Source organism: Macrobrachium rosenbergii, chromosome 4 (assembly GCF_040412425.1).
Source record: "Macrobrachium rosenbergii isolate ZJJX-2024 chromosome 4, ASM4041242v1, whole genome shotgun sequence".
Classification (NCBI taxonomy): Eukaryota; Metazoa; Arthropoda; class Malacostraca; order Decapoda; family Palaemonidae; genus Macrobrachium; species Macrobrachium rosenbergii.
This window is the reverse complement of record NC_089744.1, coordinates 42,924,099-42,936,729: the sequence shown is the minus strand read 5'-3', so window position 1 is coordinate 42,936,729 and position 12,631 is coordinate 42,924,099. Positions and strand designations below refer to the sequence as shown.

General features: G+C 40.1%; 1 protein-coding gene and 1 non-coding gene across 4 annotated transcripts in view; both read right to left on the bottom strand.

Annotated features, from left to right (window-relative positions):
* The window catches only part of Kaz (Katazuke), a 117,975-nt gene that overhangs the window by 23,925 nt on the left and 81,419 nt on the right, over nt 1-12,631 (bottom strand). For 2 of the 3 annotated variants that reach the window (XM_067095754.1, XM_067095748.1), the window contains one exon: nt 2,538-2,717. In XM_067095754.1, coding sequence (XP_066951855.1) covers nt 2,538-2,717 — 180 coding nt within the window. Of the gene's footprint in view, nt 1-2,537; nt 2,718-2,899; nt 2,963-12,631 lie in introns of those variants that run through there. The other variant, XM_067095758.1, reaches the window with a different exon arrangement.
* LOC136838404 (U6 spliceosomal RNA) lies at nt 9,038-9,140 on the bottom strand. The gene has a single exon (XR_010852983.1). It is a non-coding gene; the product is annotated as a U6 spliceosomal RNA (small nuclear RNA).

Below are 12,631 nucleotides of genomic sequence, written 5' to 3'. Positions count from 1 at the left end.
AAATGCAACAACAGGCCATCCAGAGAAGGAACCCCAGGTAGGCCTAGGGAGGCCCAAATAGATGACATCTTTTGTGCATCCGAATCTGAAACAAAACAACAAGATGGTGCTGCCTCCTCCCTCCCTGAAGGGGAAACATCCCCCGCCAAGAAAGAAGGGGCAGCATGATACATAAAATCACTATGACTACCTCCCGATATTTCCAAACATGAATCAATGGAAGAAAAGAAAGGAGAAAAGGCATCAATGGATGACAAAGCAGATGGAATAGGTCTGAAAGAAGGGGGAGCAGTGGCTTCCATTCGAGGAGGAGAAAATCCTTCCCAAGATGGAAGCATCGACTTCCTTTTGTGTTCCTTCTTCCTGCAGAACTTCTTCCATTGCGCAACAGGCCAGGAATGGCATTCCAGGCATGGATTGGTAATATTATAAAAATTAGAATGACACCTACTGCAAGTAAAATGGGGATCTATCTCAGAAGAAGCCAGAATATGGGAGCAAGGAAATCCTGGAATGCCAGGACACAAGCGGTGTCGCTCGTGGAGCTTCTTAGGTTGATTAGTGGACAACATGATAACACCATAAAACACACACTGACACCCAAACACACAACACAACCAGAAGGTATCACAAGCTTAGGACAAAAACTGGCTTGGGGAGAGGAGAGCAAAAGCGAACGTCCACTCTCCTAGTCGGTTGAAGAAAGACTGATGCGTCATGAGGTTCCAGCTAGGTCTCTGACCCGCTACCACCTCATCTGCATATTAGATGCCAGATGCCACAGATTCCTTGCATATATGATTTTGATTGTTTTTTTTTAATCTGGTTTCCAGCTGGCGCCAGAAGATTTATCCTAATGTTAAGACCGAAGATTTGTTCCCCATATGAACAAATTATGTTTCAGAAAGTCACATAATGCATGAGGATATGTGGCAAACATGAATTTTCACACTAAGTGGGACTATAATTGGTATTACATTACATCAGCCTTGTATAAAATGTACTACAATGACTTACATCCTCTGCACTTTTCTTTATGTGACCTAGCTGTTTTTGCCTGCAAAGTGTCTTTCTGTAGTAAAAGGCTTACTACTACTCAGTTTGCAAGAGTTTTATCTTTGCTACAACTAAAATGTGGAATAGTTTGCCTAGTGCAGTTGTGGAATCATCTGACCTCCAAATGTTTAAGCAAGGAGCAAGTTCATTAATGCTTTCTGCTGGTGGCTCCTGAATTCAGGTGTATTACATTTTTCTATTTCCATATATTTATCTATCACTTTTTACTACAACTTGTCTCAGTCCGCAGACTAATTTCCCTCTGGAGCTCTCTTGAGTTTATAATTTGTTTACTCTGTCCAAGTGGGTTTTCAGCAGAAGATTTACGGAAAGCAAAAGAAAAAGACACTACCCTCCACAAAATTATTTAGGTTTTTAGAATTCTGTATAAGGGATTGTAAACATGTACTTCCACACCATTACACACTGCTTTGCGCTCTCTTTTTTATCCCTCTCTGTCATTCTCTTTAAGAATTCTTTTCAAAGCTTATACAGTAGCCATGCACACCTCTTAACAGTAAGTTTACCTATACTGTACCTATTTGTAATGTATACTTTTAAATTATATATTTCCTAACATAGTCCTCTGTTCATGGTTTCATTTTACAATTAGCTTAAGAGTTTTACATTTAGCTTAAGAGTAAAACTAATGAAGTAACTATTGAAGCAAGTTTTTAGATTGTAAAATTTCCTTATTTTAGTTTCATGTTTTTAAGTAGCCCTGAACATGGGAATAGATTGCCAAAATGCTGGTGTAAATAAACTACAGAGATGACAGCCAATAATCTTGCTGTCCTGTTCAATATCAAATACTTTTTGGTATGATGAGAGCATGGAATAACAACAATGATGCAGTACTCAACATTACAGGAACTTTCCATAATTCACTTTTCTAGCTTAGCATCATTACTATTCCAATACACTTTCTTTTTATTCAAGCCACTCCAAGTCTTCATTAGTCACTTTTGGCATTTCCAACACACTTAATTTTAAATATGTACTTACGCTTAAAGCAACCAAATTTTAGGGTTTCTCAACTTGCCTTAGCAAGCTTTTACTTTAACTAACGAAATGGCAGAATGCCGAACAATAAGAAGGCTCAGAAGAGCATGGAGATGGGAAATACACAATGACTTAGGACCAGATATGAAATCAGACAAAAATTTACTAATATGGACAAACAACATATGACTCATATGACCTCTACTTCATAATAGTTAATGGATGAAACAAAGTAAAATGTCAATGACAATAATGAGGATGCAAAACAAGGAACAAGCCAAGTCTGACACTTTAGTGGATTTGAAAGACTCACAAAGGATTAATTTCTCTAATAAAAAGAAATTTACTGCTAAAAATGAGAAATCAAGTAACTCGGTGCATGAAAAAGAAACACCTAAATTTAATGTTACCAAATATACCATAATACTGTAATGTGAAATGTAGGTAAAAATGTAAAAAACAAAACTTTTAAAATTTACCTTCTGTCCATACACATGACCATTTGGTAGCATGAGAGGTTGATTATTTTCATTGAGTTGCTCTCCACTAATATGGCACACTAAACGGGACTGCGAGCAATGTGCAAATGGCAGTGGTGAAGCAAGAGCATTCAAAGCAGGCTGACAAACAGGGCAATCAGGATTATGACCAGTTGCACCCTGTAATAAAAATTGTATAACATTAACAAAAGCATTATCCTTCTTAAATATATCACATAGGAACATTAAAATATGCACAAGTATTATTTCATCAACAACCCATGACATATCACTGACATTAATTGGAAACAAACTTGCTCCTAAAGTTTAAAAAAGAAGGAAAAATGGTAATCAAGAAGCTATATACATATTATTGTTCAGGAGGACGCCCAGACAGGGCAATCAGGATTATGACCAGTTGCACCCTGTAATAAAAATTGTATAACATTAACAAAAGCATTATCCTTCTTAAATATATCACATAGGAACATTAAAATATGCACAAGTATTATTTCATCAACAACCCATGACATATCACTGACATTAATTGGAAACAAACTTGCTCCTAAAGTTTAAAAAAGAAGGAAAAATGGTAATCAAGAAGCTATATACATATTATTGTTCAGGAGGACGCCCAGTATGATCTTTCTTTGTTCCCTATACTGTATATATTGCTGATTATGATCTTTTTTTCATAAGATTACCTTTATTTTTCACCTTTCATTAATCCTTTGCTCATAACTTTCCCACTTATCACTAAATGCATTACTTTTGTATAATGCACTCTCAGCTGCCAGACTTGCCTCAAAATGCTATGTGAAATTACTAGTGCCCTTGACCAGAACACCCAGACAAAGCCTACATCCTGCCTTACTCTTCTGTGGAACTTCAATATCTTCACAATTATTCTAAGTTGCTCTTCATGGATTTGGAATTTTCTACATTTTTTCCGTTGTGTAATGCATTTTCCTAATTTGACTTGTATATTCATCCTTCCCAATGTGGTTTCATAATATTGTGGCATTTTTTGGTGTAGATAATTATGTAGTATTTGCTTTTTGATAGTGTAGTTGCTTGTCTAGTCCTCAAGGAGTTGCCTTCTATGGGTCTGTCAGAGCTCCATGGTGACCAAACTAACATCAAAGAATTCTCTTTTAGTCAGTCTCTTGGCCAGGTATTGTGTCATAATGATAAACACTATATGTGATGGAGTACGTAATGGGCTCAAAGATAAGAGTGCTCTTTCCCTTATCTTACAGCAAAGTTATACCCAGATTATTTCCTTCATCAAACCTGCTAGAAGAGGAAGTGATTATAGCTTATGCGCAGTCCGCCATATCAACAAAAAGACAGGTAAGAGACCTTGGAAGCTATTACAGTACTTTCCATTGGTCGTTACTGGATGAATCTGATTCTTGTCAGTTTTCCAAAATTCAATAGTTATGGAAACATGAAACAAAGAAGCAAGTGCTTAGTTTTTAAGTTCCAGTTAAAGTTCTAGTTTTAAGCTTTTTAACTAATTGCTCGTTAATTTATGTGATTTTGTGTGAAAGCCAAAAACCCAGCTTTTCTTGCAAACACACACCCGGCGTTAAGTCGTAATCACAAATGTTAACTGTGAAAAATGCAAATCATTTTGAAAATCTGTCATTTCAATCAGATGTTTTAAGTAAAAGAAATGTTCCACAATTTATTATTAATATAGAAAATCCTTTCAGATTCTATGATATCTACAATAATCTAGGTAGTAGCCTAGATCTGACTGAGAATAATTTAGACCAGATAAAAAGGGGATGTTGTCTGTAGCCTACGACCTAGGATTACATATCCTTAAGCATGAAATAAATAATCTGGATTAAGTATTAACCTAAATTACCAAGGACTCTAGGATTAGATATAATAGCAATAATCTGAGTAAGATAAAATGGTAGCCCAGCTATAAGGCTACATATTAGTAAAATTTTTATATAGCCTATACACCTAAGTGTGATCTAAATAATCCAGATTTGGCAGTACCTTACATGAGGTTAAGTGATAACCCTCTACAAAACATCCCATTATTGGATTAAGCATTAGCTTAGACCAGGTAGCCTAGGACTAGATGAAACAGTAATCCTGGCTAGATGGAATGGTAGTTTAGCATTAAGGCTACATAACAAGGTCAACTTGTTTTATGTAACCCATACCTTTCAGTGTGAATTAAATAACCTGAATTAGGCAGTAGCCTCGATTAGACTAAGAAAGAACCCTTTAAGAACTATCCTGTCATGGCCTAAATAGTTTCTCAAACCAGGTAGCCTGGGATTATATAAAACAATAATCTGGACTACATGAAATGGTAGCCTAGCTATAAGGTTACATACTAGTGAATTTCTATTTTGTATAGGCAATACCCTATACTAAGTTAAGCAAGCACATTTTAAGAATGATCTTATTATGGCCTAAATAATACCTTACACCAGGTAGCCTGGGATTAGATAAAACAATAACCTGGGCTAGACCAAACAGTAGCCTAGCTAAAAGGCTACATGTTAGTGAGTTTCTGTTTTATATAGGCTATACATTTAAGGGCGCTCCAAATGATCTGGATTAGGCAATATCCTATACTAGGTTAAGTGAGAACATTTTAAGAAATATCCTATTATTGGCCTAAGTGGTAGTTTAGACCAAATAGCCTAGGATTAGACATAAACAGCACCCTAGGCTAGATTAAATGTAACATTATTTTACAGCATGGTAGCCTATTTGTAAGGCTATTAATTAGGTGGGTTCTTATGTCGCCTGCATCCTTAAAGGTGATATAAACCTAGACCAGGCAGTAGTATAACCAGATCAAATAGAAATCCCTTTAGGAATATCCTATTATTAGCCTCAACAGTAGTTCAGCTTAAATAAAGCAGTGGGTGAATATCAGATAAAAGCGTAATCTCGGCCAGATATGATTATAAGAGGATTTTTTCCTGTATAGTTTATATCCTTAATATAATTTAAATAAGCCTACACTAGGCAGTGGCATAGAATAGGCTAAGTGAGAACCCTTCAAGTAATCCTCTGTTCTCAGTCCAAAGGTAAATTATGCTAGAAGCATTAACCTAAGCCATATAAAACAGTAGCCTGGGTTACATAAACATGACATTTTTATAGTAAAATAGTTTTAAATATGCTTACCAAGTAATTGCATAGCTGATTCCCACCTTGATAGGAGGTGGGATACATGGACATATTCTACTCCAAAATCATTATGTATGTAATGAATCTGAAAATAGAAAAAACTGCTGGCATTGAAAACCAATGCTTGTCGTTACCTATCAGCTAAGAAAGCTATTGGGATACTGCCTCTGGTAGGTGCTCATCTTAACTCAGCATGGTGTGGCGGTATAGCCATGGGTCGCCTCCTACTTAGTGGGAACTTTGCAGCGAAGGAAGTGCTCCAATGGCTAGCAAAGCATGACAGGTGCTCGCCCTAGCCCTGGGCATAGCACAAAAATAAAAACCAGACAACACTGTCACCTATACAGATAAAACCACAACCCATCCACTGAGAGTGGTGGGTGCTTCAGGTACAATGTAACCCCAAGCCCCGCAAAAAATTTGACACCTTATTACAAGGTGAAGAGACAGTGGGGAAAAAAAAAAAAAAAAAAAAAACAATCCTATGCTTCCTTCCATGATACCATGCCAGTCACAAGAAATGGCCCCAAGGCACTGAAAAATTCAACACTTTACCTTCCATTAAAAATAGTGAGAAATGAAGAATGGCTACATTCCCATAGTTCGAAGGCAGAATGGACGTACGAGGCATAAAATGTATGCAAGCTAACTAGGTAGAGGCTACTATGAAGTCCTTAGTTTTACTTGAAAGAAGGCAAACTGCTCTCTTAATTCTGAGTGTGTCCCCCCAAGTTAGAAGTCCATGAGGGCAATACATACTAGTCAGTGAATGAAACAGATCTTGCCATATCACCATATGTAGAGGATGGTCCTCTGAAAAACTCCAAAAAGATAGACACCTCCCTATTCTCCCACAGAGCTGGAGGGGGCCTGAATGCTTGGAGAATGATCTGGTGTCAGGCTGTAGCTGGCACCAGAAGCGCTGAGTGCCAGTTGGGCTAAGAGCTCTGGACTGGTGAACGCTCATGGGAGCTAGCGGACGCCCGTGGTCGCTAGTGGGCGCTCGTGGGAGCTAGCAGGCAGCTGTGGGAGCTAGCAGGCACCCGTGGGAGCTAGCGGGCGCCTGTGGGAGCTAGCAACCTGTGAGGGATAGCAGGTGCCTCTGGGAGCTAGCGGGAGCCCGTGGGAGCTGGTGGGCACTCGGAGCAAGAGCTGGTGCCAGGCTGGGAGCCAGCTCTATAGCTGGTGCCAGACAGCAGCTAATGCCAGACTGTAGTTTTCACCCAGCGAACTGGGTGACAAGCAAGCTAGATCGGGATCACCTGATAAGAAAGGAAGATGCGGAGGACAACTATACTTCCAGTAGGGATACGTGGAATGGAAGTAGAGATGTGGAGGATGAATATAATTCCAGTAGGACTAAGTTGAATAGAAGTAAAGGACAAACGAGCCTGAAAGCTATGGAGGAAGAGTCTACTCTGATATCCTTGACTTTCACTTAAAAAGGCAAAATGTTTCCTTAAGCATTCAGAAATAAGCCCTTTCAGGATGTGATCTTAGTCCAATTCTGTTCATGTAAAAACCAAAAGCTGTGGCTGGACAGAAGGTTCTCTCTTCTTCAGTCAATGATGTCCATTAATTTCCTAAAGGAGAAGGAACAGATCTAGAGCTTGAATAGATCCTCGTTGTGGCTAAAAATCCCAGGGTAAACGAGGAAAAAAGCATCTCCCTGTGAAAATACCTTCTCTAAACAACGACTTGGATCTCACCAGTGTGTCCCAGTCGAAGTCAGAGGTCACTCGGAAGGGTGTTTTCCATGTAAGGTTGCTGGGAAGAGGAACACAGGGATCAAACAAGGGACTTGTCAGTCATTCACAACACATCCAGGCTCCAGCAGACCAGATTTCTTCCTCGCTTGGGCGCATCAAAGACCAGATAAGGTCGTCAAAAGCTAGGTCCTTGTGTTTAAGCACTTAGTTAAGCAAAGATCAATACCCTTTCCTGATGGAGTACAAAAGACGTAGATCTCCTTAGGTACAGAAGAGGTATCCAAAAATGGGCCATAGATGTCTTCAAGAAGAGGGTTAGAGACTGCACCTCAGCTTCAAAAAAGACCCACCTAGTCTGGTAGATGGGGCTAGAAGAATGACTTAAGCAATAAGTCTAGCAGAAGAACCTTATACTGGTGCTTTCTGAAGCTTCGAAGGTTCCTTGAGGTGGCAAATAGGATCATAGACGGTCTGCCCCATGGACTCCACAGTTCCCACCAGACCAGGGGACATAAGGAAGTACTTGCTCTCAGTTTGTCCACAAGAACTTTAGACGACTTGAATGAAATCGAATCCAATCCGTTAACAGTAGAGGTTCTCTTGATTGGAAAGAAAATGAGAGAAAGTGAGCCTTTCTTCTCTACGTATACGCTAAGAATGAAATCTCGTCTAGAGAGAACTACTGCAGTCCAGGTGTAAACTAAGGCAAAGAAGCAGTGAAGCTCCCAAGAGAAATGCTTACAGCTCTCTAACATATGTGAGACAGATACACCATCTGGGGAGCATGACACGGAAAGTTTTCAGTTCACCAATGAGTTCCTCGACCAAGATCCAAGGTGTAAAGTAGAAGATGAGTTCTGGGCTTGGAGGAAAAAGGGAGTTCCCTTCTTCATCTATGTATGTACAGCCACCGTTGTAGGTCTGACTTTAATCCGGGGCTATGGTAAAAAGGTGACGGTGTCCAACTGTACTACCTTGTCCCAGTTATAACCAAAGTACTCCGGTCAAGACAGTCGTTCTAAGTCAAGACTTATGTGAAGTCCAGAAAAAAAGAGCCAAGACTGATGTGGAGTCCAGAAAAAAAAAAAAAAAGCCAAGACTGATGTGAAGTCCAGAAAAAAGGTCAAACGAAGAGGAGAGAGGACTCGTGAGAAGACCTAAAATACCGCATAAGGGTCAAGGCATAGGTCCCCGAGCTGAAAAAACCCTGTCTCGGAAGACAGGACTTCTAGTTCATCTCCATTGTAGAAGTCCGTCTCCATTATAGACAACCAAGCGATCTTGCAAAGTATTGCGCAGCGTCGTGGACATTGCGAACCAACTGCTGACTCTGCAGACTCTTGACAGCCATGTGGATACTTGGAAAACCCGTAGGCTGGACTGCATCTCATACAAACCACAAAATTCTGCGGTACAACACAGTCCTCCACAGGCCAGCCACAATCCTTAAACAGAAAAAACAAAGCTCATGAGTGGACGCTGAGTGTTGAGCGGAGAGTAGGCACCTGGCAAAGGGGACTGGTGCTGACTACTAGGAGGCTGGAGCCAGGCGTTCCATCAGGAACTAGCGCCCAAGAAAGAACAACAGTGTTTCTAATGAAAAAATCTAGGCGCTGATCGAAAATTGTGGAAGGCTTCACAAACTGTGCATCAACTTTGTGCAGGGGCCATGCTAATTTCCCTACACCGTTCCAATTAGAATATGTACTGCCAAAGCAAGTACTCTGGACATTGGGCTCCCGGAGTGGGTCACTGGGCACTCCATGGAACACTGGACAAACACTTGGCGCCAAAAAGAGGCGTCAGCCTAGCAGGCTGAAGACCGGTGCTCTGGAAGACCATTTCGAGTGATGCTACAACTACACATTGAAACACTATGCTTTCATCAAGACGCCTTCCAGTGGCTGTCTGACGATACTGTACCTGGGTCACAGGCTTGACTCTGGGACAACTACCCGGGGGCAAAACCCCTCGGACTCCCTTGAACCGCCAGTATGTCTCCTCCCAGGAGATGGGGAGTATGACAGGGACTTTAGGACTAGGATATCCGACAGGCTGGATAGCCTACTACACTGCCTTGAAGATGCCTTTTCAGTGGCTGTCTGTCAATACCTGGGAATGTGCAACAGGTTCGACCAAGGGGCAACTACCCCGGGGGCAAACTCCCTCGGACTCCCTTGGACCACCAGTATGTCTTCTCCTAGGAGAAGGGGAGTATGACTGGGACTTTGGGTCTAGGATATCTGAAGGGCCGGTTAGCCACCTCCTCTACTACACCTCCATGATGACGCCTTTTCAGTGGCTGTCTGTCGATACCTGGGAATATGCAACAGGTTCAACAGAGGGGGCAATTACCTGGGGTAAATCCCACCAGCCACCCTTGGACATTCAGTATGACTTCTCCCAGGAGAAGGGGAGTATGACAGTGACTTAGGTCTAGGAGAACCAACAGGCCAGATAATCACCTCCTCCACTGCACAACACTCACTTTGCAAGGTTAATTTTCTGTTAACCCAGACACAAGACTAGCGAAGGAAGCCAGAGAACCAGGCACAGAAGCAAGTGGATAAACACAGAGCTAGTAGAGGGAGAGAAAAAGGGTATGTCAGCTTTGTACATGCCTGGCTGTTTGCTACAGTTGTCGCCCATGGGAGCACTTGGGCGCTTTGGGGCGCCTTGGCTGCACAGAGCATGAGCTGGCGCCAGATGGTAGGAGTTGCCCTTGGGTGCTTTTAGCATGAGCTGGTGTCAGGTTGAAGTGAGCGCCAGTGGCTGCATCTGGGTACTGGAAGTATGGAACGTTCACGATCTGCGCATCAACCTATATGAGTGTTATCCTTGCACAGGAGACACGAGAAACTTCTCAGAAAAAGTTCCACCTTAGTAAATGTACTGGTGAAGCAAGTACTCTACACAATATACTAACAAAGCAAATACTGGGACTGATTCTTGGCTGATAAAATATTGTCATAACTTGTTACTTGTTGACACCTCCGAAGTGTTTGCAGGGCCTCCATTATCAAATTAAAAGTTTATTCATCAGATGTACTGCCCTGAGTATGTCTCATCACACTGCAAGTTCCACATTCACTGTTTGATATTCCATATCACAGTATTGATAAACAAAAAGTTTAAAGTTTGTTTTGAAAGACTTCAAATCCTCAAACTGGCTCAGCTCAAGCTATATAGTCTAGGAGCTGTAAATTAAGCATCCTTCTCTCCTTACCAATTTCTGTCCTTACACGTTCAATTCCCTGCAAGGGAGAATGTGAGGGTTAAGATAATATTACTTACCGACGGCTAGCAAGTATACTAGGTTCGGTAAACAAACATAAAATGCAAATCTTTAGCCTAAAGGAATGACGAAACATCCAAGAATTACTTTTAAGGCAATTATATAACGACAGCTTTCTAACAGTCTATGCCCTGTAAACTCCATTGATGTGAAATTTGGACTAAAGGAATGGCATATGATGCAAGATTTACTTTTAGGGCAAAACTACATTGGCTGCTTGCACGTAGCCTAGGTAAAAAAAAAAGTTTGCCTGGATTAGCCTAAATGAATGACAAAACATTATATAATTACTTTAAGGCAAATAATCAGCAGCTAGCGAGTGCCTATGCCCGGAAAACACCATTCGAAAATTAACTTTAAGGCAAAATTATACTGACAGCTTGCAAGTAATCTAGACCCGGTAAACAAAACAATGCAAAAGTTTCAGCCTAAAGGAATGGCGTAACACATATAAGGATTACTTTTTGGGCAGAGTTATTATTGGCAGCTTGCAAGCTCAGATGTAAACAAAAGACTTTAGACAAAATTCTGTTGATGAATCAACATAATAATAATAAAACAAGGAAAAAAATCATCCTGAGATTTCATGAAGGTTACTGATACGTGCTCCAGTGGATGTGAACACCACCGAAATCCAGATATTATATTGGGAAAATAATGAATACAGCTGCCGCCATACTCTGTGTTCACCCAAGCATGGCAGGAACAGATTGAAGTTATCTACTTAAGTCATTTCTAATATTCCCGCTACTGGGGGGAACTGGTCACCTACACAGACGTGTGAAGTGTTACCTGCAAAATTTTGAACTCAAGTTGCCGTGTAAAGTGAACTAATAGCTATGTAATTACTGTACTTGGTAAGTTACTTATAAAAAATATTAGTTTATAGCAGTTAACCTAAATGGCATGACATTCAAAATTAAATTTCACACAGCCCTTGCAAAAGGATTAACAGTGTACATATAGTAATACAGTACAGCTATATACTAGTATCAAAATTAACCTAAATCTTAGTGTGTTGAAGCTAATATTGATATTTAACACATATAACAATTTAGTAAATAAAACATATTACAGCTACACACTTGTAATCAAGTTAGCCTGCACTACTGAATATACCATCTAGTATATATGGATTACATACAATTAGTACTAACTAGTTTCTAATGAAAACTTGTTTTCTACCACTACAGGACCGCCATTATGCGGGACCCTCATAAGTGTAAATAAATACCCAGCATGACCAATATGTAACAGTTACTCACTTAACACACCTGTTCCAGTTTCACTGCTCGCCCAAGAATTCCTGTACTTGATTTAATTGCAGTCATTATTGTGTTACTAACAATTTTAACCAATGTCTCTAATTTCCCCTTTCCTACTATCTCTTCCCACAAATGTTTGAAATATACCAATGCTTCCATGGCCTCCCCAACATTCAGAGCTTCTGCTTCAATGGTGGCTTTACTACTCTTCTGGATTCTCTGGATTTCCACCATATGGGACTTCTCACCTTACCATCTGTCAAGACATCATACAATCTACTTGTGTATGACCACCTTCAATATTCCCCATATCTTGAGTCGTTCCTTCTTTAAAACCTTTATTTAATTCACTAACATCGTATAATATTTGTGGCATGGTATGTAGTGATACCCAATTCAACTGTCCTACCACTGATCTATACTCGTGTTAACTCCTTTTGTCCTAGCACTCTATTACTGTACCTGTAAATCTTCTAGATTCTGGTTCTTATAGAATTTATATACTGCCACTGATTAAGACAAATTCTATTTTCCTTTTGCTCTACCATTACTCCTATATGTATACATATAACTTTTACTTTCTTGTTCTCCTACTTGCAATTTCCCTTTCAATTTCCCAATTGTTTCCTTTAAAAATCCTTCAGTTCCTCCATA